The 25,153-nt window shown below is 38.9% G+C and overlaps 1 protein-coding gene across 5 annotated transcripts in view; it reads left to right on the top strand.

The window, feature by feature from the left end:
- RGL1 (ral guanine nucleotide dissociation stimulator like 1) overlaps positions 1-25,153 on the top strand; it is a 254,758-nt gene that overhangs the window by 158,338 nt on the left and 71,267 nt on the right. For all 5 annotated transcript variants that reach the window (XM_042924546.1, XM_042924547.1, XM_042924550.1 and 2 more), the window contains one exon: positions 11,670-11,878. In XM_042924546.1, coding sequence (XP_042780480.1) covers positions 11,670-11,878 — 209 coding nt within the window. The remainder of the gene's footprint in view (positions 1-11,669; positions 11,879-25,153) is intronic.

Below are 25,153 nucleotides of genomic sequence, written 5' to 3'. Positions count from 1 at the left end.
ATTTACAGATGAGGACACTGAGACTAAGAGAAGTCACATGGCTTTGCCTAAGCTTATATTAATCAGCTTCTCCTTTGTCCCATCAATAAAATTTACTCATCCCTGGGTTAGCATTGTCAAGCACAATATTTTTCACAGGGTAACCAAGGGATCTTCTGCATTTAGAATCACTTGGGATGCTGGCTAAAATGCAGATCCTTTGTCTTTATTCTGGGCTTACTGATCAGAATATCTGGGACATGGGCTCACGAATCAGTGATTTTGCCAGCACTCCAGGTGATTCTTTTGAAACTGTTTAGTGTGTTCAAGGAAACAGAGCAATAAATCCCCGAGTGTACATTGTTTAGTGACATTTTTCACACACACAAAATCTTTAAGTATTTTACATTCAGAAACACAAACTACTATAACTAAAACTTTAGAACCTTTTCCCAACCTATTGTCTGATTTGTTACCTTTGTGAAATTGAGTAGTATCTTTGGGCCTGAAAGTAAAACTGATTTGACCTATGCGTTGGTGTAAATGAACTGGGCAATTTATTGGTACGTTACTGTAGCATTGCTGGGGGTGTCACAGAGAAGCTATGGCCAAGGACTCTATATATTACTTCAGTTTGGTCAATGGGTCCATCTGTGATTACTGTTTTAGTAAATGAAAGCCCATGTATGTGTGTGTGTGTGTGTGTGTGTGTGTGTGTGTGTGTGTATTATTGATTATAAAGAGTTGCTTTCTCTATAATCTGGGCTTCTGTTTGCATGTGATAATCAGCCATGTCTCTGTCTGGTATTTCTAGTGGGGCAGCATAAAACTCTCAGGATCCGGTAACTTGACAACTCTGATGCCAGGGAATGGACTCCATTAGAGCAAGCCCATAGCCAGTGAGTGATGGCTCAAAAACCACTTTTTTCCCCTTTGGTTGCGGAGGAGGTGGAGTTTTCTCTGTGAGTTGGCATCTTGTCTGTCTGGTTCTCTGTTTTTATCTATGGCTGCCAGCAGCTACATAGTAGGGACTCAGCAAATACTTGTTGAATGAATGAATCCTCTCAAGTTTATTTAGGAACTATGAAACACAACCAACTTAAAAAGAATTATTCTAGCCTACTGCTAGATAAATAGAAGGCACTGACAAGTACTTGATGATTAATCGAATGGGAACTAGGAACATAATCTAGTTCTGTGGGATTTTCCCTCCTTCTCTTGACTCTTGGGGTTGCAAGAGGTTTTTTTCCCCCACCGGTTCTGAAATTCTCACTCTGAGGCCCCTACTATTTACCTGGCATTATCTCATAAAAAATACACACTAGTCTTAAGTTCTGTACATCTCTTTGCTTCCAAGCCATGAAGTGAAAAATTTTGCATTTATATTTTATAATCTCCACTGTTAGGTTTTTAAAGAATACAGTCCCTTATTTCCTTCATAGATTCCCTTAGCACCTCACTTAGGTTCTTTGCACGATGGAAGTGCTTTTAATACTGTTTCTACTGACTTGATTTCAAGAGTGGGTCATGAGCGATGGGAATGATGAGCATATTTTTTTTTTTTTAAACAATTCTAAGTAGACTGCAGTAAGGTGGAGACAGCTACTTGATCCTTCTTTTTTTTAATGTTTATTTATTTTTGAGACAGAGAGAGGCAGAGCATGAACAGGGGAGGGGCAGAGAGAGAGGGAGACACAGAATCTGAAACAGGCTCCAGGCTCTGAGCTGTCAGCACAGAGCCCGACGCGGGGCCCGACGCGGGGCTCGAACTCACGGACCGTGAGATCATGACCTGAGCCGAAGTCAGACGCTTAACCGACCGAGCCACCCAGGCGCCCCGATGAGCATATTATTAAGAAGACAAATATTTTCTTTGCAACTGACACGCCTGTCTTTTTACATATATTTTTGACACGTTAAATCTATCAAACAAAATGGTTACTCTTTCAGTTTCTGTTCGTTTGGAGAAATTGGATCAGTGTTCTTGCCAGCTATCAGTGCTTTCTACGCTCTGCCTTCTTTATTTTTACTGAGTGTCAGCATTTACAAACCTGCCACTTTGGCTGTATCCTACAGTCAATCATATTGCCATTCTACTTGCGTTTTCCTTTCTCTCTAAAGATACAAGGAAATGATCTCTTGACTAGAGAGGTTTATAAACCTAGCAGTTAGGCAAATTAATTAATAATCTGGAAATCAGAGGAGAACGTCAGTGTTCCCCGTGGGTTCTTAGGCTGTCTTATCCAGCAGCTTCTCATACAGGTTACTGACATTGTTTTCCTGGCTCCTTTTGAGCCCTTGGGGGAAGTCATTTGTCCTTCTTAGGCTCAATTTACTCATCTAAGAAACTGTAACAATGAGGGGGATTTTTGTTTTCCTCCAGAGAGGGTGTTTAGCACTAAACCAACGTTTTCCCCCATAGTGCTTATTAAAGGTTTCAGTCCGTGTCAGGAGGTAAGAGGCATAATACCATAGAGCATTTGATGCAGTCAGTCCTAACTTTTGGTGAAAGTTACTGGGGTAGGGGAAAAAATTGAAAAGAGGATTTTAGTATAACACACAATATCTTCGTTTCTTTTATCTGTAGGATCCTGAATAGTTCTTGCAACTGTGCAACATGCCTTCAGATCTGTTATCTAATTTTGTCTCTTTCTTACAACAATCCTATGAAGTATGGAGATTCTGGGCTATTGAATTGTAATAGTCTTGGGTATACAAATCGGGGTTTGAATACCCACTATTGTGTTGCTTTGTGTTTTAACACAACACACTGTAATAGAAAGACAGGGCTGGTTTTATACCCTGACTCTCTCACATTAGGCTAATGGGCTGGGTAACTTTGGGCCAAATCCCTCACTTCTCCAAACCTCAGGTTCCTACAGTAAAGTGAGAATAATTCGTACCAGAAGATTTTTGTAAAGATTGAGCATCTGCCCCATAACTGCTCAGTAAATACCTATTAACCCTCTCTTCTCTTCCTTTTCATTTAGGGCATGAGGATGGTTTTCTTAGAATTGATTTACAGATTATGAAGAGTAAAATCTACTGAGAAAAAAAAAGCCAGTTTATTTCAGTATATCTTTCGGAGAGATGTACTCAAGATAAACTAAATTGTTCTTCATACCTCACCCTAGATTGGATCACCTGATAAGTAGGCTTGAAAGATACCTGCTTGCTCTGTAGATAGCCATTTCTACAAGCCCATGACCTAGGAATATTACTTGTGTCAAACGCAGCTCTGAGGACTAGAGTATTTGCCAGAGGCTCTATGTTCCAGAGCTTTGCGGGAACTGTAAAGTTAAATTTTACATTTGAATTTATAAGTCCACATAGACTTTAAAGATTTAGTTTTGGAGGGGAAAAGAAGCATGTTAGACAGTCATTACTTGAATTCTGAAATCCAGGGGAATAGTGATTTACTGGCATTTTGATAATGGGCTTTGATTTTTATGCTTTATCATTATAAAGGGGGCAATAATAGTGGGAGCAAAATGTTTACTTGGCTTAAAACTGAACTAATCCCATAAGAAGGTGGGGGAGGGTCAGAGATTCCTTAATGTGGTATGGAGAAGAAGAATCAAACTAAGTTTGGAAACTCAGGCAATTGGCACCCCCTGCCATCCACCCCCTCCGCAGGCCCCAAGGATTGGTGAAGGAACCCTTTAAATCTCAGAAGGAGATAAAGCCCCATGGAACTGTCTGTGGGATTTATGGTGGGCTGGGAAAGCTTCTGGGCTGTGGGGAAGCTTTTCCATTCATAGCAGGCTTCATTCATAGACAATATTAGGTCACGTGGAAGCTCATACCCTCTACTGACCTTTTCAGACAGAGGTTGGCTGGGCTGCTCAAAAACAGAATGAGTTCCAGAATGCCAGAGCACCTGTCAACCTGTGACCTCAGGATGTGAAGACCTTGGGCATTTGGGGCTCTGAACAAGAGGCAAAGGAGGAAGTTATAAATTTTGCAAGTTTATTCTGGATACTAAACTCTGTGTGATGATTTGTTATTTGGTAAATACAGCAGACACTCTTTTAGTTCAGACTTCTCTCACCTTATGCAGCTCTAAGTCCCTGAACTTCTCAAAATAACATGTGATTTCTGTATTTCATAGAGTAGATGACCAAGACATGGAGGCTTGAATTTATTGTCCTAGGCTCATAGTGGCTTAGTCTCAGAAATGGGGCTGGAGCCCAGGTTAATTCATAACATCTCAGTCATCAGCATTCTGTTTCAGGCAGAAAAATAGCACATACAAGTGAAAGTATTTTATTTGGAAAACGTAGCAAACTCCCTGACATCCACCCAATTTTTGGATCTGCCTCCATAAAGACTTTGGAATCCTTCAAAGAGGACCAGAATGTCAGAAATAGGGATCTGTGTCAGGGAAGGTGGAGTCTGTTATGGGTTAACATTGGACCAAGCAGATTCACAGCCAGGAGGACTACTGTCTTTAGGAGATGGAAAACACAACTTCCTGTTTCCCCCAGGAGAGTTCCTGGACTCTGAAGGGGTGATCTAAGGAACCCTGCTGGGACAGGATGGTGGAGGAGCTGGGATTTCGGTGTGATAAAACAACAGCCTTTGTTATTACAGTTCTCTTAGCATTTTCCTGAGGATGAAGGGTACTCGTCATAGAAACCTGACCACATTCGAACATGCGGCTTCAAGTCAAGTCAGCTCTTGGGGATCTTATCAGAGGTGTTTAGAACATGTTTGTTTGTCAAGCACATGCTTCTCTACCTCTTCTCTTTTCACATGTCTACCTTTTCCTTAGTTCAGAGGCAGTATTTCTATCTCCTTTGAGATCAGAGGTCACAATGACAGCACAAATGCCTTAACTGGATGGGAACACAGAAAGAGAAAAATGTTCAACCAGAATGAAGGTGTCTCCTGAATTTACCATTGACATAATCGGAGAGGGACTCCTGGGCAGCGGTATGCTGAATAAATCAGCTCTCCAGAACAAAAGCCCTAATTTGTGTGCAACCAGTCCGTTTCTATGGTGTAAATATTTCCACCATGACTGAACTCACAATACCAACGTGGTGTCATTGGATGTAGAATTGAGGAGGAGTGTGCACAATTGGCTCTTGCAAGTTGAACATGCTTGTTCTGGCAGGCGCTCACTGGACCTTGTATGTTTGCATCATTAGGTGGAAGGTTATGTTGGCATGTGTATAAACCTGACAGCGGAGGTTTCTTCTGAGTTCTCACCCCAGAGATGCTACCAAAGACCAAGTGGCGTGCCAGTTTGTCACTGGGCAGATGCTTCTTCTAGTGCTTTGGCTCCTTTGCTCCTGGAACCTTCTTAATTTTGGTACTCTTCCAGATGCCATTCTCAGCCCTCTATTCTTCCTGTTCCACACAGTCTGCCTGGGAGAGGAAAGCCACTTTACTTGATGTAATGTCTACATACTTCCATCTTAGGTTCCTCTCCCCAACTTTTAGATTTGTAACTGCCTGTTGGACTGTAATATTGGAAAATCCCGAAGACACTTCAACTTCTACATTTCTCTCTCTCTCTCTTTTTTTAAGTTTATTTCTTTATTTTGACAGAGGAAGGGGCAGAGAGAGAGGGAGAGAGTGAATGAGTGAATCCCAAGAAGGCTCTGCATCATCAGCATGGGGCTCAATCTCACCACCGTGAGATCATGACCTGAGCCAAACTCAAGACTCAGACACATTCAACCAACTGAGCCACCCAGGCACCCCTCAAGTTCTACATTTGTAAATTGGAATTCCGTACCTCTGCCCCACGAAAATCTGACTTCGCTTCCTCAACTTTCTTTCCTATAGGTGGCATGATTATCGTTCCAGTCATTCACACTAAAACTCACGTAAATGTTCCAGATTCTTTTTCAGATCTTCATCCTCTGCATCCAGCTCTTCGCCAAGTCTTGACAATTCCTGAGTATTCCCTAAATATGTCCCTCCACCCAGCACTTTCTCTATTCTTATCGTCGTTACACAAGTTAAGGCCCTTACCATTGCTCATCTGGAGTATTAACAACTTTCTCACTGATTTTCTCAACTTTAAACTTCCCATCACATGTTTCCTCCACACTGTGAATTCTTGGACCATGCTTAAAACTGTAGGAAATGGACTCTAAGCTTTTTAGGATTTGACCTGAGTCCTCCATGATCAGGTAGCTCCCTGCTGACTCTCTGGCCAACCTGTCCATTCCTTTTGCCATGTTGCTCCCGTAGCCATGTTCCCTCCCATCACACCTCTTTTTTTTTTTTTTTTTTTTTTAATTTTTTAATGTTTATTTCTTTTTGAGGGGGGGGGGCAGAGAGAGGGGAGGAGCAGAGAGAGAGGGAGACACAGAATCGGAAGCAGGCTCTAGGCTCTGAGCTGCCAGCACGGAGCTCGATGCAGGGCTCGAACCCACGAGCCATGAGATCATGACCTGAGCCGAAGTCGGATACTTAACTGACTGAGCCACCCAGGTGCCCTGCCACACCTCTTTTCTTTTCTTTTTAAAAATTTTTATGTTTATTTATTTTTGAGAGAGAGACAGAGTGTGCGCGGGGGAGGAGCAGAGAGAGGGGAAGTCACAGAATCTGAAGCAGGCTCCAGGCTCTGAACTGTCAGCACAGAGCCCGATGAGGGACTCGAACTCATGAGCCATGAGATCATGACTGAGCCGAAGTTGGACGCTCAGCCGACTGAGCCACCCAGACGCCCACACCTCTTTTCTTAATGTCTTTGTTTGTGCTGGTGTCTCTGTCTGCTGTGTCCTCCCCACCGTTGTTAACTCATAACTTAAAACCCGGTGTTGGAATCCCCTATTTAGGATGCCTTTTTTGATGCCATCTGTATGTTGGGTCCCTCCTGGTTCTTCCATGGTATCTGCCTATCTATCTCTCCTTTTTTGTTTTGGGGGTTGTTTTTTTTCCCCCTCATTTCACATCATAATGGTTTCTTTGTGTCTGTTTCCTCCACTAGACCCAGTAACCTGGGTGTCAGAACCACATACTATTTACCTTTATGTCTCTACTATCTTATACAGTGCCTGACACACAGTACTGTTAGTTAATGTGTGGCCAAATAAATAAAAGAGAGATCCATGCTATACTCTTTGTATGCATTTAACATCGTGCTACCAAATAAAGATAAAAATACAGTGTGCCAGGTTAAGTTTAAAATTCACATAAACAACAAATAATGTTTCAGTATGAATAGGTCCTAAATATTACACGGGACATACTTATGCCCCCCAAGTTATTTTGTTATTCATTATTTACCTGAAATTAAAATTTAAGCATCCTGGCAAACTTAACCTAGAAAAAAATTGAGTTCATACCTGAAAGTTCACACAGTGCAGAAGCTCACACTCAACTTGACATCACCTGCCCAGAAGCTCACACTGAAGTTGACATCACTTGCCCTAGGGTTTTGTACACGGTGCTTTGCATCTCTCCATGCCTTATGTGTAAAGAGCTCACAATACTCAGATGCACTGGCCTTGCCATACAGTCTGCCATGTGCCATAACATACACACATGCGTTTGTTTCCTCTGCGTGGTAAGAACATTTCATCTATACGTATCCGGGCAACAATACAGACAGACGCAGAGCTCTTTCGTGCATCCCGTCATGGCCTTTCCTGACCTATGGTGGTTTCTTGTTGCTGGATGGTGGGTTTTTTGAAACCAGGAGTATAGCACACCTTCCAAAGGCTATAAAATCTTAGATGTGGGTTTTAGATTTTGTCAGAGAGTTATGACTAGAAAACTACTCACTGTTTACATTTCTGCTCAGGCCAGGATGCCTGAGAGCTGACGTTCTGAAGGTTGAGCATGGCTTGGACAAAGACGTCATACTGTCTCTAGTCTAACGACCTTGTGGACGTAGCATGTCCCCTGTTAAAGTATCAGATGACTGATGTATTATTTTGATGGAAGGAAATTTTTTTTTTCAAGTTAGAAACACTGAAGCTGTTAACAGTTTATGTTTTGGAAGGCGAAAGAGTGTATTTCTCCGTGACTGGCAACAGAATTGAAATATGGCACATTTCATCTCTCATCCCTCATGCCAGAATTAATAATTATGGAAATTCCTCAGCTAGGACAGTTGGGCAGAGTTGTAGATATTTACCCCATAGGAGTCAGGCATGTTCTCTCAGGAAAAGCTGACTTTTAATGGCAGAGAGATTGCCCCTCCACCCCACTCCAAAATCCTGAAACATTTTTGTGGCCTCGGTATCATGATCTTGTCAGTAAGACGATGGTCTCTGATTAAATCCAGATTGAGCTGTTTCCTGTTAGCGTGCTAACCCAGAGGGCAGGCTCAGCCCTCCGTGTATTGCTCTCTGAGTCTGGGTTATTAAACACTTGTCTGCCGAGGCTCGGTCCCTGACTCCCTCACTTTTCTTTTAAACTAGGATTCAAAGGTATTGAGATATTACACACAGAAGAGATCCTAAACTCTTAAAAGGGTCCTATGGCTGTCGAGTATATTGCTGCAAAAAAATTTGCTAAACTAAAATTTAGCAAATTTTCCTCTAGTCTGACCATAAGGTGGAGTTATGTTTTCTGTTTCACTTTTATATAATTTTATTTCAAAATAATTCCAGTAACAAGCAGATAATTTCCAAATTTTTGTGTCACAAAGAAACACTCCACTTGAGTGTTGGTAAATTAGAACTCATCTTCAAAATCTTCCCTCTGTTCTAGCAAGTTGATATTAGGGTGCTTAGCAAATGTGCAGAAAATGGCATTAAGCAAGTGTTCTGACACCTTAACGTGCCTTGTTAATTTTTTTGTGAGAATGATTCTAGGCACCAGAGCAATTCCTGTGCTTCATTTTATATTGTCACTCATGCTTACTCATTGCACTTAGTGAATAATATTTTTCTTTTTTTTTTTAAATGTTTATTTATTTTTGAAAGAGAGCAAATGAGTGGGGGAGGGTGGACACAGAATCCAAAGCAGGCTCCAGCTCTGAGCTGTCAGCACAGAGCTCAATGCAGGGCTCGAACTCACAAACCACAGGATCATGACCTGAGCTGAAGTCGGATGCTTAACTGACTGAGCCACCGACGTGCCCCAATAATTTTTAAAATCTAAATAAGTCAAAGTATTTTATTAGCTATTCTGTTAGCTCAAACATGGTTCTTCCTAATGTACAGATGCAAACACTGAGGGACAAAAACTGTTATTGGGGAGGTATGGGGATCAGGCAAGCATATTGAGAGTTTTTTCCAGAGGAAAAGGAGGACCAAAAGGAAGCGACTGGGTTAATGAGTAACAGGATTCCATTCCCAAGGGAGAGCCTTGGCTTCCTGCCAACTCTGCTTTCTGGCAGGAAAGGGGACCCACTTCATCAGGCCCTTTGACAAACATTTTTCTCTGTGTGTGAAATTTTGGCTACATCGGTGCTCAGGGAAAAATCAGTTCTTTTAAAGAGCTTTTACTTTCCATAAGAAAATATGTAAAGTGGAATTTGCATTGTGAGTAAAAGGAGAATCCTCAAATTACAAAATTGTTTGGTAAGGGAACATTGTCACAAGGTGAGGAAGCTTGATTTAGAACTAGAGCTTGAATATCCCTGGAGAATGAGAAGCCATTCCTTTCATTATTGTTAACGTTTGACACTGAAGCATATTTTTTAAGCTGCTTTTTAATATTACCAGGCTGATCATTTGTTTGGGACCAGATCTTTTGAGTAAAACATAGAAAAAACATCCCTACATTTTGGTATTAAGAAAGACGTCAAAGGGATATGTAGATGTTTGAAGATAAAAATTAACATTGTATTTTATAAGGTCTTTTTTTTTTTTAGTGAAAAGTGGCAAAAGTGAATTATGGTTTAAACACATCGCAGTGACTTACTAAGCTAACATTTTCCAAAGTATGTTCATCCTGATGATCTGCAAGATGCTGGGAGAGTAAAGGGACTCCATTTGGAAGGATCATGTATCATGATCGTGTATCCCTCTCTTAGAGTTTCATAACATGTTAGCATATTGAAGACTTTAAGAAAGTCTGTAGTAAAGACATGTATTTGACCTTGTTTTGCTCTGTAGTTCCCAAACTTGACCACAGGACCTTTTGTTTCAGAACTAGTGTTTTACCAACACCCGCGTAGGGCAGCACTGCAGCACTGTACTAACTGGTAAAACAAGTAATTAGACTTTGAAACCATATATCCTTTTCATTTATTGTTTCAGCTTAAAGTGAATTGACACTCCCGGGAGGATAGGTGGATACTATTAGGCCTATTTTAAAACTACATATACAGTGATAAAGAAGAGTTATCAGGCCGTGATTGGAGTCAACGGGCAGAAGAGGTCTGCAGAAACATTTGGTATTTTGCCCAAACCAGATCCCTCCCTTAGTAAAGTGAAAGTATCCTTCGAGAATGAAATAAAGAAATAAAGTCATGCACTGTGGAAGCCTGAGTCTTAATGTTAAGTCCTGTTAGCAGTTAGACATAATGACATTAAGCTATTCTAACCCTTTTCTAAAAGCGATCGCCACCATTTTGGTCTTACTGGAAGCAATCTTGCCAGCTAATTTCCTTCCAGTGGTTTAACATCTGGCAGGCCAGGTGAAGAGAAAGCAAACATGCTACTTAGCACTGTGTCGTCATTTAGAGATTCAGTTCCCTCTTCTTTGCTCCTCTTCCTCAATTTTCACATGTCTGGTTATTTCAATTGAGGAAAAGCTGACATACAACAATTCAAACTTCCAATTCACAAAACCTGCCTGGCTATTGTTTGCATCACTGACAATGATTATTTGCTTTAGAAAAGGATCCTCTCAGTAGGTCATCTTCATGCTTATGAAGGACAAGTTAAGCTGAAAATTGCATCTTTGTATCATTTGTTAGGTGCAGATTTATTGTAGGATGTAAGGCACACCCCTGTTTTTCTTCATACTCAGTGTTCAAGCTTTACATATCTTTATCAATAGTCAGTTCTTATGTTTTGTGCAGTTGTACCTGCCAATATTATTTGCAATTTCATTCTCACGTGATGGCTACTTCTCATGAGCACATGTCTTTTCTTGTTCGTTGCAAGTCTCCAGAAATCAGAGATCATACACCCATCCACCCTTCCCATTACTCCCCAGAGGTTAGCCCGGGCCGCTTGGTATAAGCCACTTCTTGGTCAGTTACGTTGATTGCTGATGATACTGAATCAGGAAGGATATTGCTTCTTGTGGACTGAAGAACACCGGATCATGGTCAGATCTCCGTAGATATCTGAATATACTCCTGATTTTTCAGCCTAGCGGTATGATGTCAACCGGCTCATACAAATCCTAAAAATTTAACAATCAGCTCTCCAAAGCCAGTAGGAGTCTGCTCCACCACTGTAGGAGCTGTCTTTAAGAATGAGTTTGACAACTTACCATGGAACAGTACAAAGGGGATGATTGATAACTTTTGCTAAACTTGATCCTGGGGTCATGGAAAACATTCTTGATAAAATAGGCCAGCAACCTAATTCTTTATAGGGGATTAAGTAGAGGCAGGTGTAAGCACTATGAAATAAAGCAGCATGAATATCATCACCACCTCCTCACTCTACTACACCCATGGGTGAGAGGATTGTTTTACGTGGCTTGAGGGGAATTAAGAGCACGGAAAACACGATAGTCTATGCTTCCACTGGTCCACTGATTGCGGTTTTCCTTTAGGGAGCATTTCGCCTGATCATAATCATGAATTTCTTGTACAGGTTGAAGGGGACCAGCTGCCTCCAGGACACACAGTCAGTCAATATGAGACCTGTAAGATCAGGACCATAAAAGCTGGCACCTTGGAGAAGCTTGTGGAGAACCTGCTGACGGCGTTTGGGGACAATGACTTCACCTATATCAGCATCTTTCTGTCAACATACAGAGGCTTTGCCTCCACCAAAGAGGTGCTGGAGCTGCTGCTGGACAGGTAAGAATCCGAAGGAGTTTGAGAGATGACAGAAACGTGAGAAAGGCCTTGTGCAGGGTGAAGACCTGAGTTTCAGACTCACCTGCACTTGGTATGCTGAGAGGGATGTGTGAGGAAGGACCCACTGGAAGAAACAGACTTTGGAACAGGTGGCACAAAGACTTTTCAAGAGCCACATTAGGGTTTATTTCTGGTAGATATACCTTAGAAGAATCTATAGAAAACTCTATGAAATATTTGGGAGTACCTGCCATAAATGTATACTCCGTTGTGCATAGATTGCAGTTACTGTTTGCCCCCCTAAAATTTTCTCCATATTTTAATAGTTCTATATTATTCTAGTAAATAAGCAATTGACTAGGAATCTTACTGAGTTGTTGGGAGAATTAAATATGCTAATATGTGTGAAGTATGGAGCTCAGTATTAGATCCATAGGAAGAATCTAATGGATGGCAGCTTCAATATAATGATGATGATAATATTATTAGCAATCACAATGCAGTGACTGCTCTCTGAATATTATCCTCGGTTTATGTTGTTAGGTCATATGTTACAGATAGCAGAGCAGTGTATATTATATTTTACACATTAATAATTCTGTTTCCCCTCCTTGGTTTTGCCTTATTTATAATTAACCTTGACCTTTTAATAAATTGTTATTAAATTGACTTGATACTGGGAGGAAGAAAAACCATCAGCCAAACAATTGTTTTAGAGACATGAGAGTTGCCATTTTATATCCTTATATTTTTGGAGTTTCCTGCATAAGAAAGGAAATGAGATAGGCTTTTTTTGTTGGAGTAGTTGAATACTGACTTTTAACTAGGTTTTTAAAAAATTTTGAAGTGTTATGTGCCCATAGAAGGGTATAAAAAGAAACATTCATGTTTTCTCATATTGCTACATTTCCCCAAATATCTTTTATTAGGCTTTTAAAAAATTGTAGAACTGGGAAGAAGAAAATTGGACCATAATCTAATTAGGCAGATAACACATATTAACATTTTAAAAATAGAAGTATCCGTGTATATAGAGAAAAGTTCAAACAATTCAGAAAATTATAAAAAGTAAACATTTTTCATTCCTCCTGGGTAATCACTGTAAACCATTCCTTTTGTATTCTTCCCCAAATTTTCTGGGCTTATATACATGTACATAAATACACATTTATATAAATATATATCATATTTATTCATATACGATATTTATCAAAAATATATTTTTATATGACATAAATAGAATCATAGTACAGTCTGTTCTGCAACTTTGGTTTTTTACTTACCTGTTTTGGAGATTTTTTTATTCATTAAGAGGATTAACATATGTGAAAGGCTTAGAACAGTGGCTGGCATATTGAAAGCTCAAGAAATGTAAGTTATTGTCATTTCAAAATCACATATAGATGTATTTACCATATTCTTTTTGGTGGCTTTAGTAGTATTTATTGAGTAGATTATTCTATGGGTGGACAGTTAAGCTCACTCCAGTTTTTTAATTTGTTTTTAAAATTTTTATGTATTAAAATGTTTTTAATGTTTATTTTTGAGAGAGAGAAAGAGCAGGGGGAGGGGTGCAGAGAGAGAGGGAGACACAGAATCTGAAGAAGGCTTCAGGCTCTGAGCTGTCAGCACAGAGCCTGATGTGGGGCTTGAACTCATGAGCCCTGAGATCACGTGACATGAGCTGAAGCCAGATGCTTAACCGACTGAGCCACCTGGGTGCCCCTGTTTTTAAAATGTTTAAACAATGCTGCAAAGAGTATCTTTGAATATAAACCTTCCAAGTACTTGTGTGAGAATTCTGTAGGATCATTTCATAGAAGAGTGGTGGATAGGACAAAATATATAAATATTTTAAAATGTCAAAGATATTGGGGCACCTGTGTGGCTCAGTCGGTTAAGCGTCCGACTTCGGCTCAGGTCATGATCTCACAGTTCATGGGTTTGAGCCCCGCGTCGGGCTCCGTGCTGACAGCTCAGCGCCTGGAGCCTTCTTCGGATTCTGTGTCTCCCTCTCTCTCTGTCCCTCCCCTACTCACCTCTGTCTCTCTGTCTCAAAAATAAATAAACATTAAAAAAATAAAATAAAATGTGAAAGATATTGCTAAATTGTCCTTCAGAAAGTTGCACCAACTACATTTCTGTTCACAGAGAATGAGCGGCCTGTTCCCTTGCTTTCCCCACACCCTTGTGACCTGTGAATATTTTCACCTCTGCCATTGAAACCACCTCTACTGTCGTCTGTCCATTGAAAAGTAGCTTATTGTTTTTTTAAGTTTCTTACATTTGTGAGTGAGGTTTAGCATCTTTAAAACATTTACTGGGCTTTTGTGCTTTTCTGTTTACATCTTTTCATATCCTTTACTTCTTTTTATTTGGGACTCTTATTATCTACCTATAACTGTTTAATATTATGACATTATTTTTTTGCTTATCATGTGTTGAAAATATTTTTCTTAGTTTGTCCCTTGGTTTAAAAGTTGTTCATTAATATTTTTCATGAAGACATTTAAAATAATTTTTATGTGGTCATCTCTATCAGTCTTAAATAAGGCCTCTAATAATAAAATTCTATTCCAATGTGCTTACGATTATTGATAACAGTGGGTTTTTCTCAAGGTATTTTCCTCATAGATGCAATGTAGAGTGAAATCATCTAGACCAACGTTTATTCATATGTTCATATTCAGGAACATTGAAAAATGCCTATCCTTTATCATACATTGATCTGGGTCTCATAACTCTGGACTTCAGCATAGATAAGAAGTTCTGTAGTTTTTTTGTATGGGCTTTAAATGTTAAGCTCTTAAAAATGTTAAGCCTGGAGTATAAACTTGTGGGATTAGTAAGTCATTTCTTTCATAGTTTGTTTGCTTGTGTAATATCAACACCTATAAATAGAGCTTGGAGAAGTGTATGAATTTTCCTTCTAGTCACATATATGGAAAGGATGCAGTATATGCGGACAGTATGAGGAAACAGGTCAACACATCAAAAACTCCTACAAGTTTTCTTTGGAATTGACAACCTCTTTTTCTTATGGGTAGCTCTACTGATAATAGGCCACAGATGTCCACAGCCAGTAAAGAAGCGCACGTGAATTCCAGCTGTTTGTCATAAGTAGTGGACATACACACAGGAACTAGAGTGTTTAGTCTGTGACTCATGTACATCCAGCGTTTATTTGATGATTTTTTAAATCTTCTCTTTGTTCTTTTATAGGAGGTACACATTTTTTTATTTTTAAAAGATTAACTGGATGACAGTTATTAAATAACGGAATCAACATGAATTCAAATTACATTCAGTTCAAACTATCATTTAAGGTATAACTGAACAAAAGAGTTAAGGTTTATCTTGACCTGTTGGATGAGCCAAGGCTTGGCCTTAAATTTCATCTCCTACTCCTGTCCTTTGCTTGCCTCTGAAATGAATGGAATCAACAAGTGCCAAATGCCTATAAAATACCCGGGACTCAGCAAGACACTATTTGGGTGAAACAGAAATATAGGACTTGGTCGTTTTTCACCCTTGTGGTGAATTTACTGTGAAGCTGTTGGTACTTAACCTCCAGGGACCCTCACTTACTTGCAATACCATCTACATCGCTTATATTCACAATATTGTAATCTTTTTCTCAGAGAGGACCCTTCAAGTTACATATGCTGTGCAAAACCTGGTTGCACTCCCTGAGAACTTAGTATTTTACTGCAAAAGATAAGGCTTACACTCATAAAACAAGTAGACAACCACTTAAGGTGGTGTAAAAAATGAAACTGTAACATGTTCTGCGGAAGTTCAGAGAAATAAATCTTGTTTATTTTGCTTCCTCCGTGGAAATGTGGATTTGTCCATGTATGTACGCACTTCAAAATGAATATTTCTCCCATTTCCCACTCACTTAGATCTTGTGACCAGATGTTCATCTTTGTTCAGTTTTAACCAAAATACAGATTCTGTGAAACACTTGATTCTTAAATTGGCCGTTGAGAGTTTTCATGTCTGTAATTGGGACGTAAGCAACTAAATTGCACAAACTTACCTACCCCAAAGATGAGTTTGATATACTATTTTTTGTTAGTAAATTGTGGTATAGTTGTTTGTGAGTCTCTGATATAACTTTTTGTGATTTCTCTTAGTTTCTTAATAGTAGATTGCTTATCTTTTGTGAAATCAACACCGGGAAGTTACTATAGGATGTGCTAATCCTAACAAGTCAAAAATGGATTGAAGGCAGGTGCTGTAGTCTTTCTTGTGCCCCCAGAGGAAAGCTTATTTGAAGTCGAACTTTGATTTTCCTTAAGACTTCCAATCATGTGGCTTTTCTTGTATGGAGCTTTATGTAATTAAAAAAGTCCTTTTATATACGTTTTTTCATTCTGCTAACATGAGTCCTTGTGATTGACCAATAGAAAGCAGCTTGAAGTCATATATGGCTAATTCCATGTGTTTGCTTTATCTCTTACTTGGAGTTGTCAGCAGTTCACCAAGAATCCAGTTTTCTGTGCTTCTCACATGGTTCAGTTAATTCTAGGGCTCACAGACTTCATTTTTAACCTAAGAGAAAGTTTTGGATTATGGCTTAGCTCTTTGTGTTAGGCCTTTGTGATTTTGTTTTCTCTAACTTCACACATACATTCTTCTTAAACATGTATTCTTTCCACCATACCCTTAAAAAAAGTAAGGGAGTTAGGTACCACTGAAAATACTTAACCTCAAATGTAGGGAGAATCCTGTCTCAGCTAGTGACCCTCACTGAGGACCATGAAATGTTTATACACATAGCTAGATTTTTCTTCAGACAGCTGTCATTAGCTACTTTTGGCCTATTCTTGATCATTCTCCTTGATCTGTAACTTTCATATCAGAAGTAAGAAGACTTCCAAAGACAAACAATAGTGGTGGATAGGTCTCCAGAAACTTTTGGTAAGTCACTATTGGCGCTCAGTTCACAGTTTGGGAAGGACTGGGCAAATCTGAACTGACTCTTGGTAGCAACTGAATTCTTCCAGTAGAGGACCTTTGGAGAGGATAAAGGTGGAAGGCATCCATAAACATGGTACTTTCAGACCAATCTGACTTGAATTTGCTTGCTTAGGTCACAGAGAAGAGACTAACTCAGTGGCTCTTTGAACTTACTTCCTCTATCCATGTTTTCTGGCCATGCGTTTTCACAGGCTTTATCTCAGTTTATTTATCATTATATTACCCCCCCCCATGTTTGCAGATGAGAAAATTGAGGCCCAGAAACATTTAATCAGTGAGTGGCAGAGCTGGAATTAAAAGCTACCTCTTTCTGATTTAGAATCTCTTTCTAAGCATACCATATCACTTCCCTTGATTTGTTAATGCCATTTTAAAGGAAGGGCTGATTTGGGGATACCCCTCAGCTATCCTCAATTGATTTTCCTTGGAAACTACATTACTCTCTTCACATAGTTGTGAGCAATTCACTTGAACATCAGTGTTCCTGTTCATTCGTCTATTCAAATGATAGTTACCAGATGTTTAATATGTACCACATCCTGTACTGTACAAGGTGCTGTGTATATGGTAGACAAACTGGTCATGACTCCTGTATTCTTCATACTTAATGGCTAGTGGGGAAGAGTAACATTAAATCACCATACAAATCAATGTGTATAGTTAAAATTGATACAATCCTTGGGACATAAGAACTAGATTCTGTGACAGAGACAATTAAGAGAGGATTTGGGGAGGTGGATATTACCCAAACAAAACTGGATGTTGGCTAGTGATTTGGGGTGTTTAAATAGGTCATGGACCATCAAGGTCACAGCTGGGTCTGTGTGTCTAGAGTGTTTCTGTTTATTTGATGTGCTCCGGCCAGATCCACTAACCTGAATCTGCTGCTTCCCAAAGAGGACTCTTCTTGGAGGACAAGAGTACAGTAAATGAGAAAGTTTTGGAGGATTTATGCAAATATATTATCACTATGGAGATAGTAATCTTAAATTCATACTTTATGATGCCTGGAATAATAACGCCTTCATATGTAAAATAGGATGTACCAATAACCAGCAAGAATGGAGCTGATCTTACTAAGTGAAGCCAGTTTCTCCACAGCACAGAGAAGAGTCAGTCAAATATAAAGCTTGACAAAATAAGTTATTCAGAGGAAGACATACCATATGATTTCACTCATATGTGGAATTTAAGAAACAAAACAAGCAAAGATAAAAAATGAGAGAGTGAGAGAGAGAGAGAGAGAGAGAGAGAGAATGAGAAACAGACTCTTAACTGTAGAGAACAAATTGATGATTACCAGAGGGGAGAGGGAAGGGGAATGGGTTAAGTAGATGATGGGAATTATGGAGGGCACTTGTGATGAGCAAGGGTGATGTATAGAAATGTTAAATTACTGTATTGTACACTGGAAACTGATATAACACTGTATGTTAACTAACTGGAATTAAAATAAAAAATTAAAAAAATATGAAGCTTGAAAATATTTTGTTTCCATAGATTTTGTCGTAATGCCAAATATGCTTCCATTTCCTTTCAGAGTTTTAGGATACTTTATGGGAAAAGCAATTTTCCCGTCTTTTAGTTTTGAGATTCATGTGCTAAGCATAGAGTGTAACGGGTTCAGGAGTCAAAAGTGAATTTGATACCAGTTTTGCACTCCTGACTTGCTCTGCAACATTGGACAAGTTACTTTATCTTAGTAGCTTCAGGTTCCTTATCTCTAACATTAGAATGAACAATAACCCTAATATAGGGTTATTATGAGGCTTAAGCTCAATGATATGAAGTTCTTAGTATAGTGGCTGGCAAATATTAAGTGCTTAGGAGATTACCGTTAGTTTTGATTTCTTCATGGAGCTTAATACTTTTGAAATTATCTTTCTTATTTATCTTTCTCATTTCTTGACTGTCTTCCCTACTTAGCGACCATGTCTGTCTTGTTCACAGCTGAATCCTTAGAGAGGAATGGTTTGTGGCAGTAGGTACTTAGGAACCATCTAACAAGTAAAGAATGCTTTATATGTTATTCATGTCTGTCATAAGCCCTTGCGTTGGAAGGTACAATAGTGAATATTACCCAGAATCTGCACCCATTTAGTGGGATAGACAATCTAAAGACTTGTACCATTATTGTCAACGCAGTACTTTGAAAGACTATTTTGGCGGGCACCTGGGTAGGTCGGTCAGTTAAGTGTCTGACTTTGGCGCAGGTCATGATCTCACTATTTGTGGGTTCGAGCCCCACATAGGGCTCTCTTCTGTCAGTGCAGGGCCCGCTTCGTATCCTCTGTCTCCCTCTCTCTCTGCCCCTTTCCTGCTCCCACACACGTTCTCTATCTCCTTCAAAGATAAATAAATATTAAAAAATTTTTTTTCTAAAATAGGGGCACCTGAGTGGCTCAGTCAGTTAAGTCCAACTTAGGCTCAGGTCATGATCTCACTGCTTGTGAGTTTCAGCTCCGCATCAGGCTCTATGCTGACAGCTCGGAGCCTGGAGCCTGCTTCAGATTCTGTCTCTGTCTCTCTGCCCCTCCACTACTCATGCTCTGCTTCTCTCTCTCTCTGTCTTTCTCTCTCAAAAAATATAAAATGAAACCTTAACAAAATTAAAAAAATTTTTTTAAAAAGACTATTTTTAATAGAAGTTTAAAGTTCATAGCAAAAATTGTGGAAAGTTTAGAGATTTTCCACATACTTCCTGCCCCCACACATACCCCCACTGTCAACATCCCCCACTAGAGTGGTACATTTGTTACAATCATTGACACATCATTATTGCCCAAAATCCATAGTTTACATTAGCGTTCACACTTGGTGTTGTATGTTCTGTGGGTTTAAATAAATGTATAATGACATGTATCCATTATTATAGTATCATACAGAATAGTTTCACTGCCCTAAAAATCCTCAGTGTTCTGCCTGTTCATCTCTCCCTTCCCCCACCCCAGTCCCTGATAATCACTGATCTTTTCACTACCTCCATAGTTTTGCCTTTTCCAGAATGTAATATAGTTGGAATCATACGGTATGTAGCCTTCTCAGATTGACTTCTTTCACTTAGTAGCATGTAATTAAGCTTCTCCATGTCTTTTCACAGCTTAATAGCTCATTTCTTTTTAGTGCTGAATAACATTCCATGGTCTGAATATAATGGTGGACAAACTGCTCATGACTCCTGTATTCATTTTCTCTCAAAAATTAAACATTAAAAAAAAGAAATAAAAGGACATTGTTATATCCAAGGTCATCTGAGTTTTCTCCTAAGTAATTGTCTAGAAGTTTTATAGCTTGTTTTACATTTAGGTCTGTGATCCACTTTGAGTTGATTTTTATGAAAGGTGTAATGTCTGTCTAGATTAATTTTTTTTGCATGTGGATATCCAGTTCTTCTATCACTCATCATTTGTTGAAAAGACTATCTTTGTTCCATTGTATTGCTTTTGCTCCTTTGTTGAAGATGAGTTGACTGTATTCGTGTGGGTTTATTTCCGGTTCTCTCTTCTGCTCCACTGATCTATTTGTTTTCACCAGTACCATATCGTCTTGATTGCTGTAGTCGTATACAGTAAGTCTTGAAGTCAGGTAGCATCAGTCCTAAGACTTTGTTTATTCTCCTTCTATATTGAATTGGTCGTTCTGGGTCTTTTGCCTCTCCAAATAAACCTTAGAATCCATTTCTCAATATCCACAAATTAACTTGCTGGGATTTTGATTGAGAATGGGTTAAATTTATAGATCCAAGTTGGGAAGAACTGACATCTTGGCAACATTGAGTCTTCCTATCCATGAATATGGAACATTTCTCTATTTAGTTCTTCTTTGATATCTTTCATAAGAGTTTTGTAGTTTAGGATTGTAAAGGATTGTAAAATCCCTTGCATTTTTTTTAAGATTTATACACAGGTATTTTATTTTGGGGGAAGTGCTAATGTAATGTGTTCTTAATTTCAAATTCCACTTGTTCATTGCTGGTATATAGGAAAGCAATTAACTTGCACGTTAACCTTGTATTCTGCAATCTTACTATAATCACTTTTTCTTTTTTTTTTTTTAATTTTTTTTAACGTTTATTTTTATTTTTGAGACAGAGAGAGACAGAGCATGAACGGGGGAGGGTCAGAGAGAGGGAGACACAGAATCCGAAACAGGCTCCAGGCTCTGACCTGTCAGCACAGAGCCTGACACGGGGCTTGAACTCACGGACCGCGAAATCATGACCTGAGCTGAAGTCGGCCACTTAACCGACTGAGCCACCCAGGCGCCCCTATAATCACTTTTTCATTCCCAGAGGTTTTGGTTGATTTTTTCAGATTTTCCACATAGATAATCATGTCAGTGTGCAAAGAAAGATAGTTTTATTTTTTTCTTACAAATGTGTATACTTTTACTTCCTTTTCTTGGTTTTGTTTTTGCTTTTTGTATTAGCTAGAATTTCCAGTACAATGTTTAAAACCAGTGGTGAGAGATGACATCTTCCCTTGTTCCTGATCTTAGTGGGAAAGCTTTGAGTTTCTCATTGTTAAATATGTTACCTGTAGATGTTTATAGATGTTATTTATCAAGTTGAGGAAATTTTTCCCTATTCCTAGTCTGTTGAGAGTTTCATCACAAATGAATGTTTGATTTTGTCATATACTTTTTCTGTATCTGTTGATATGATCATGTGATTTTTTTTTATTAACCTATTGATGTTATGGATTACATTAACTGGTTTTCAAATGTGAACCAGTTTTGTCTACTTGGAATAAATCCAATTTGGTTATGGTGTATAATTCTTTTTTACACTGTTGGATTTGATTTGTTAATTTTTTGAGAATATTTGTATCTGTATTCATGAGAGATACTGGTCTGTAGTTTTCTTTTCATATAACGTCTTTGTCTAGTTTTGGTTTTAGGTTAATACTGGCCTATAGAATGGCCAACTCATTATAGAATGAGTTAGGAAGTAGTCCCTCCGATCCTGGTTTCTGGAAGATGTTTTAGAGATTGATATAATTTCTTCCTTAAATGTTGGTAGACTTTACCAGTGAACCCATCTGGACCTGATGCTTTCTGTTTTGGAAGGATATTGATTATTGATTCAATTTCTTTAATATAGGTCTATTCAGAGTGTCTGCTTTTTCTTGTGTGAATTTTATGTAGATATGAATTTCTGACCTATATCATGTTCCTTCTCTCTGAGGAACTTCTTTTAACATTTCTTGCAAGGCAGGTCTACTGGCTAAAAATTCCCTCAATTTTTGTTTTTGTTCATTTGAGAAAGTTTTATTTCTCCTTCACTTTTGAAGGATAGTTTTGAAGAGTACAGAATTCTAGGTTGGTGGGGTTTTCTCTCAACATGTTAAATATTGCCATTCACTTTCTTCTTGCTTAGCCTCTGAGAAGAATTGAATATAATTCTGATTTTTGTTCCCTTATAGGTAAAGTGTTTTTTGTTTTATTTTGTTTGCTGTGGCTTTTTTCAAGATTTTTCTTTGTCTTGATTTTCTGAAGTTTGAATATGATACGCCTAGGTGTGGTATTTTTGGCATTTATTCTTCTTGGTGTTTTCTGAGCTTCTTGGATTGGTGGTTTTGTGTCTGACATTAATTTGGGGAAATTCGCATTCATTATTATTCCTTCATTATTCCTTCAAATATTATTTCTGTTTCTTCTCCACTTGGTATTCCCATTACACATATATTATACCTTTTGTAATTGTCCCATAGTGCTTGATACTCTGTTTTTTTTGGGAGGGGGTATTGTTTGTTTTTGTTTGTTGGTTTGCTTTTCAGTTTTAGAAGTATCTATTTTTATATTCTCAAGTGTAGAGAGTCTTTCTTCAGCCATGCCCATCTATTAATGGGTCCGTTAAAAGGCATTCTTCATTTCTGTTACAATGTTTTGATTTCTAGCATTTCTTTAAAAAAATGTTAAATTTTCATTTCTCTGCTTGCATTATCCATCTGTCCTTGTATATTGTCTATTTTTTCCATTCAATTCCTTAGCATGTTGTTCATAGTTAAAAGAAATTCCTAATCTGATAATTCTACCATTCCTGCTATATCTGACTCTGGTTCTGATGCTTGTTCAGCAAAACGTGATGGGGTTTTGTTGTTGTTGTTATTGTTTTTAACATGCCTTGTAATATTTTGATGAGAGGTGGATATGATGTACCCAGTAAAAGGAAATCAATCTTTCATAATGTACTTGTAATGTGGGGGAAAGGGAAGCATTCTACAGTTTTATGATTAGGTTCAGTCTAACCGTGAGCCTCTGCCCCTGGACCATGAACTTCACCAGTGCTTCTTAGTTGCTTTGTTGTTTTTTCTCCTCCTGTCCCTTAAGGAAAGGATAACTAATGTGGAGGGACCTGGAGATGGGTATTTCCCTCAGCAAGGACCCCCCTAGGACCTGGAGGGGTTCCTACAGGAGTTCCTCCCTTGGACTAATGTCCCCCCTCACCTCTGTCCCACATGACTTGGAACTGAACTAATGTTTTCCTTAAAAAAAAAAAAGAAAGAAAGAAAAGAGAGAGGAAAGTGAATTAGACTCCAAAAATATACCCCTGCTGTGGCTGGACCCCTGGCTCTCTACTGACCTTGTTTTCTCAGGATGGATTTTTGCTGTTTGGCTCTTAGTACCTGCCTCAGGTAGAATGAGAAAAAGCAACTAAACAACTTATCAGCTAGCAACTAAGGCTAGAGAAGGCCTATTTTCCTTTCCCTGGGTAGATGAGGCTCTGGTAAAATTGTTTTCCTGAGAGCAGGTGTTCTTATGAATGAAGTACTCTGGTGTATTTCAAGATGGTTCCTTTTCACCTTTCCATGTTAGAAGTACCAGGAGACATTTCTCTGATATTTTCATGGGAAGCTGGTCAAGTTCATGGAGGTAAAACTCACCAAAGTGTGGCAGCCTCTCTGTGACTGGGTCCCCCTGTAGTTTCTCTCTCTTAGTCTTGTCCACACTGAGCCTCCAGCAATTCATCAATTACAATTCAGGTTTTCCTACCCTGGGACTGGTTCCCATGGAGATTTCTGCTCCGATAAGTTATGATTCATTGTATCTGCCTGTCTGTCTCTTCAGTAAGGAGCAGTGGTTTGCCCTGTGGCCTTACTTTTCTGATGGATCTGAGAATAGTTGTTCATTTTCCAGTTTCGTCAGCTTTTCGCTTGTTAGGGTGCGTGGCTATTTGTAAGCTCTTTACATGCTGGACTGGAAACTGGAAGTTCTTTTTGCCCATTTTTAAATCATGTTGTGCAATTTCTTACTGTTGAATTTTAAGAGTTTTTGTATATTTTGGATAATAGTTCTTTATCATATATGTCTTTTGAAAATATTTTCTTCGTCTTTGTGGCTTTATTCTCATTTTCTTGAGTGCATGTACACTTTTAAGAAAAATCTTTTTTTCCCCTAGAAGCTGTGAGGTGGTCATAGTAAACCTTCTTTCAAAAGCTCGTAACACAATACATTCAGCTCTCAAATGCTTTCTTAGCATGAGAAGCTGGGTAAGTATTTTGAGATGTTAAACCTCATTTAAAAATAATTTTTTAATTTAGTTCTGGAATTAGACTATGCACTTGCCCAAGATTCCTAGATTTCACTGGCATGCAGTGCTCATGAGGTTCCATTACTTCCTTCTCTTTTATTTTTTTTTTTTTTTTTTTTTTTTTTTAATTTTTTTTTTTAACGTTTATTTATTTTTGAGACAGAGAGAGGCAGAGCATGAACAGGGGAGGGGCAGAGAGAGAGGGAGACACAGAATCCGAAACAGGCTCCAGGCTCTGAGCTGTCAGCACAGAGCCCGACGCGGGGCTCGAACTCACGGACCGCGAGATCATGACCTGAGCCGAAGTCGGACGCTTAACCGACCAAGCCACCCAGGCGCCCCACTTCCTTCTCTTTTAGTGGGAGGCAAATTTTATAATATCTTCCCTCTGCTCTTTCAGGTCCAAGTACAGAGGGTTGTGAGCAGAGAGTTCTTAGGAGCAAATTCTAGAATCTAACCTTAGACGAGGGCCTCACAGCATCTTAACAGTGGTCACCATAGCTCAATGCCAGGTGCTGGTCTCTTACAGCAGTAACACTTAAATGTCACTCTTAAACTCATAGCATGATTTTTCCCACACTTTTGTTTCTTCTGAAAGTTATTTAAATCTAACTTCTGCCACTTACATAGGCTGTACCATTCTCTTAATTTATTTTAGTAACTCCCCTCTCCAACTCACCACAAAATCAAGTGGAAACAAATACAGCGGCTCACCTATTGAGTCTTTTGTCCTACCATCCATGAAAAAGTTGAGATTT

The sequence above is a fragment of the Panthera leo genome, chromosome F3 (assembly GCF_018350215.1).
Source record: "Panthera leo isolate Ple1 chromosome F3, P.leo_Ple1_pat1.1, whole genome shotgun sequence".
NCBI classification, from domain to species: Eukaryota; Metazoa; Chordata; class Mammalia; order Carnivora; family Felidae; genus Panthera; species Panthera leo.
This window is presented reverse-complemented; position numbering and strand designations above follow the sequence as displayed.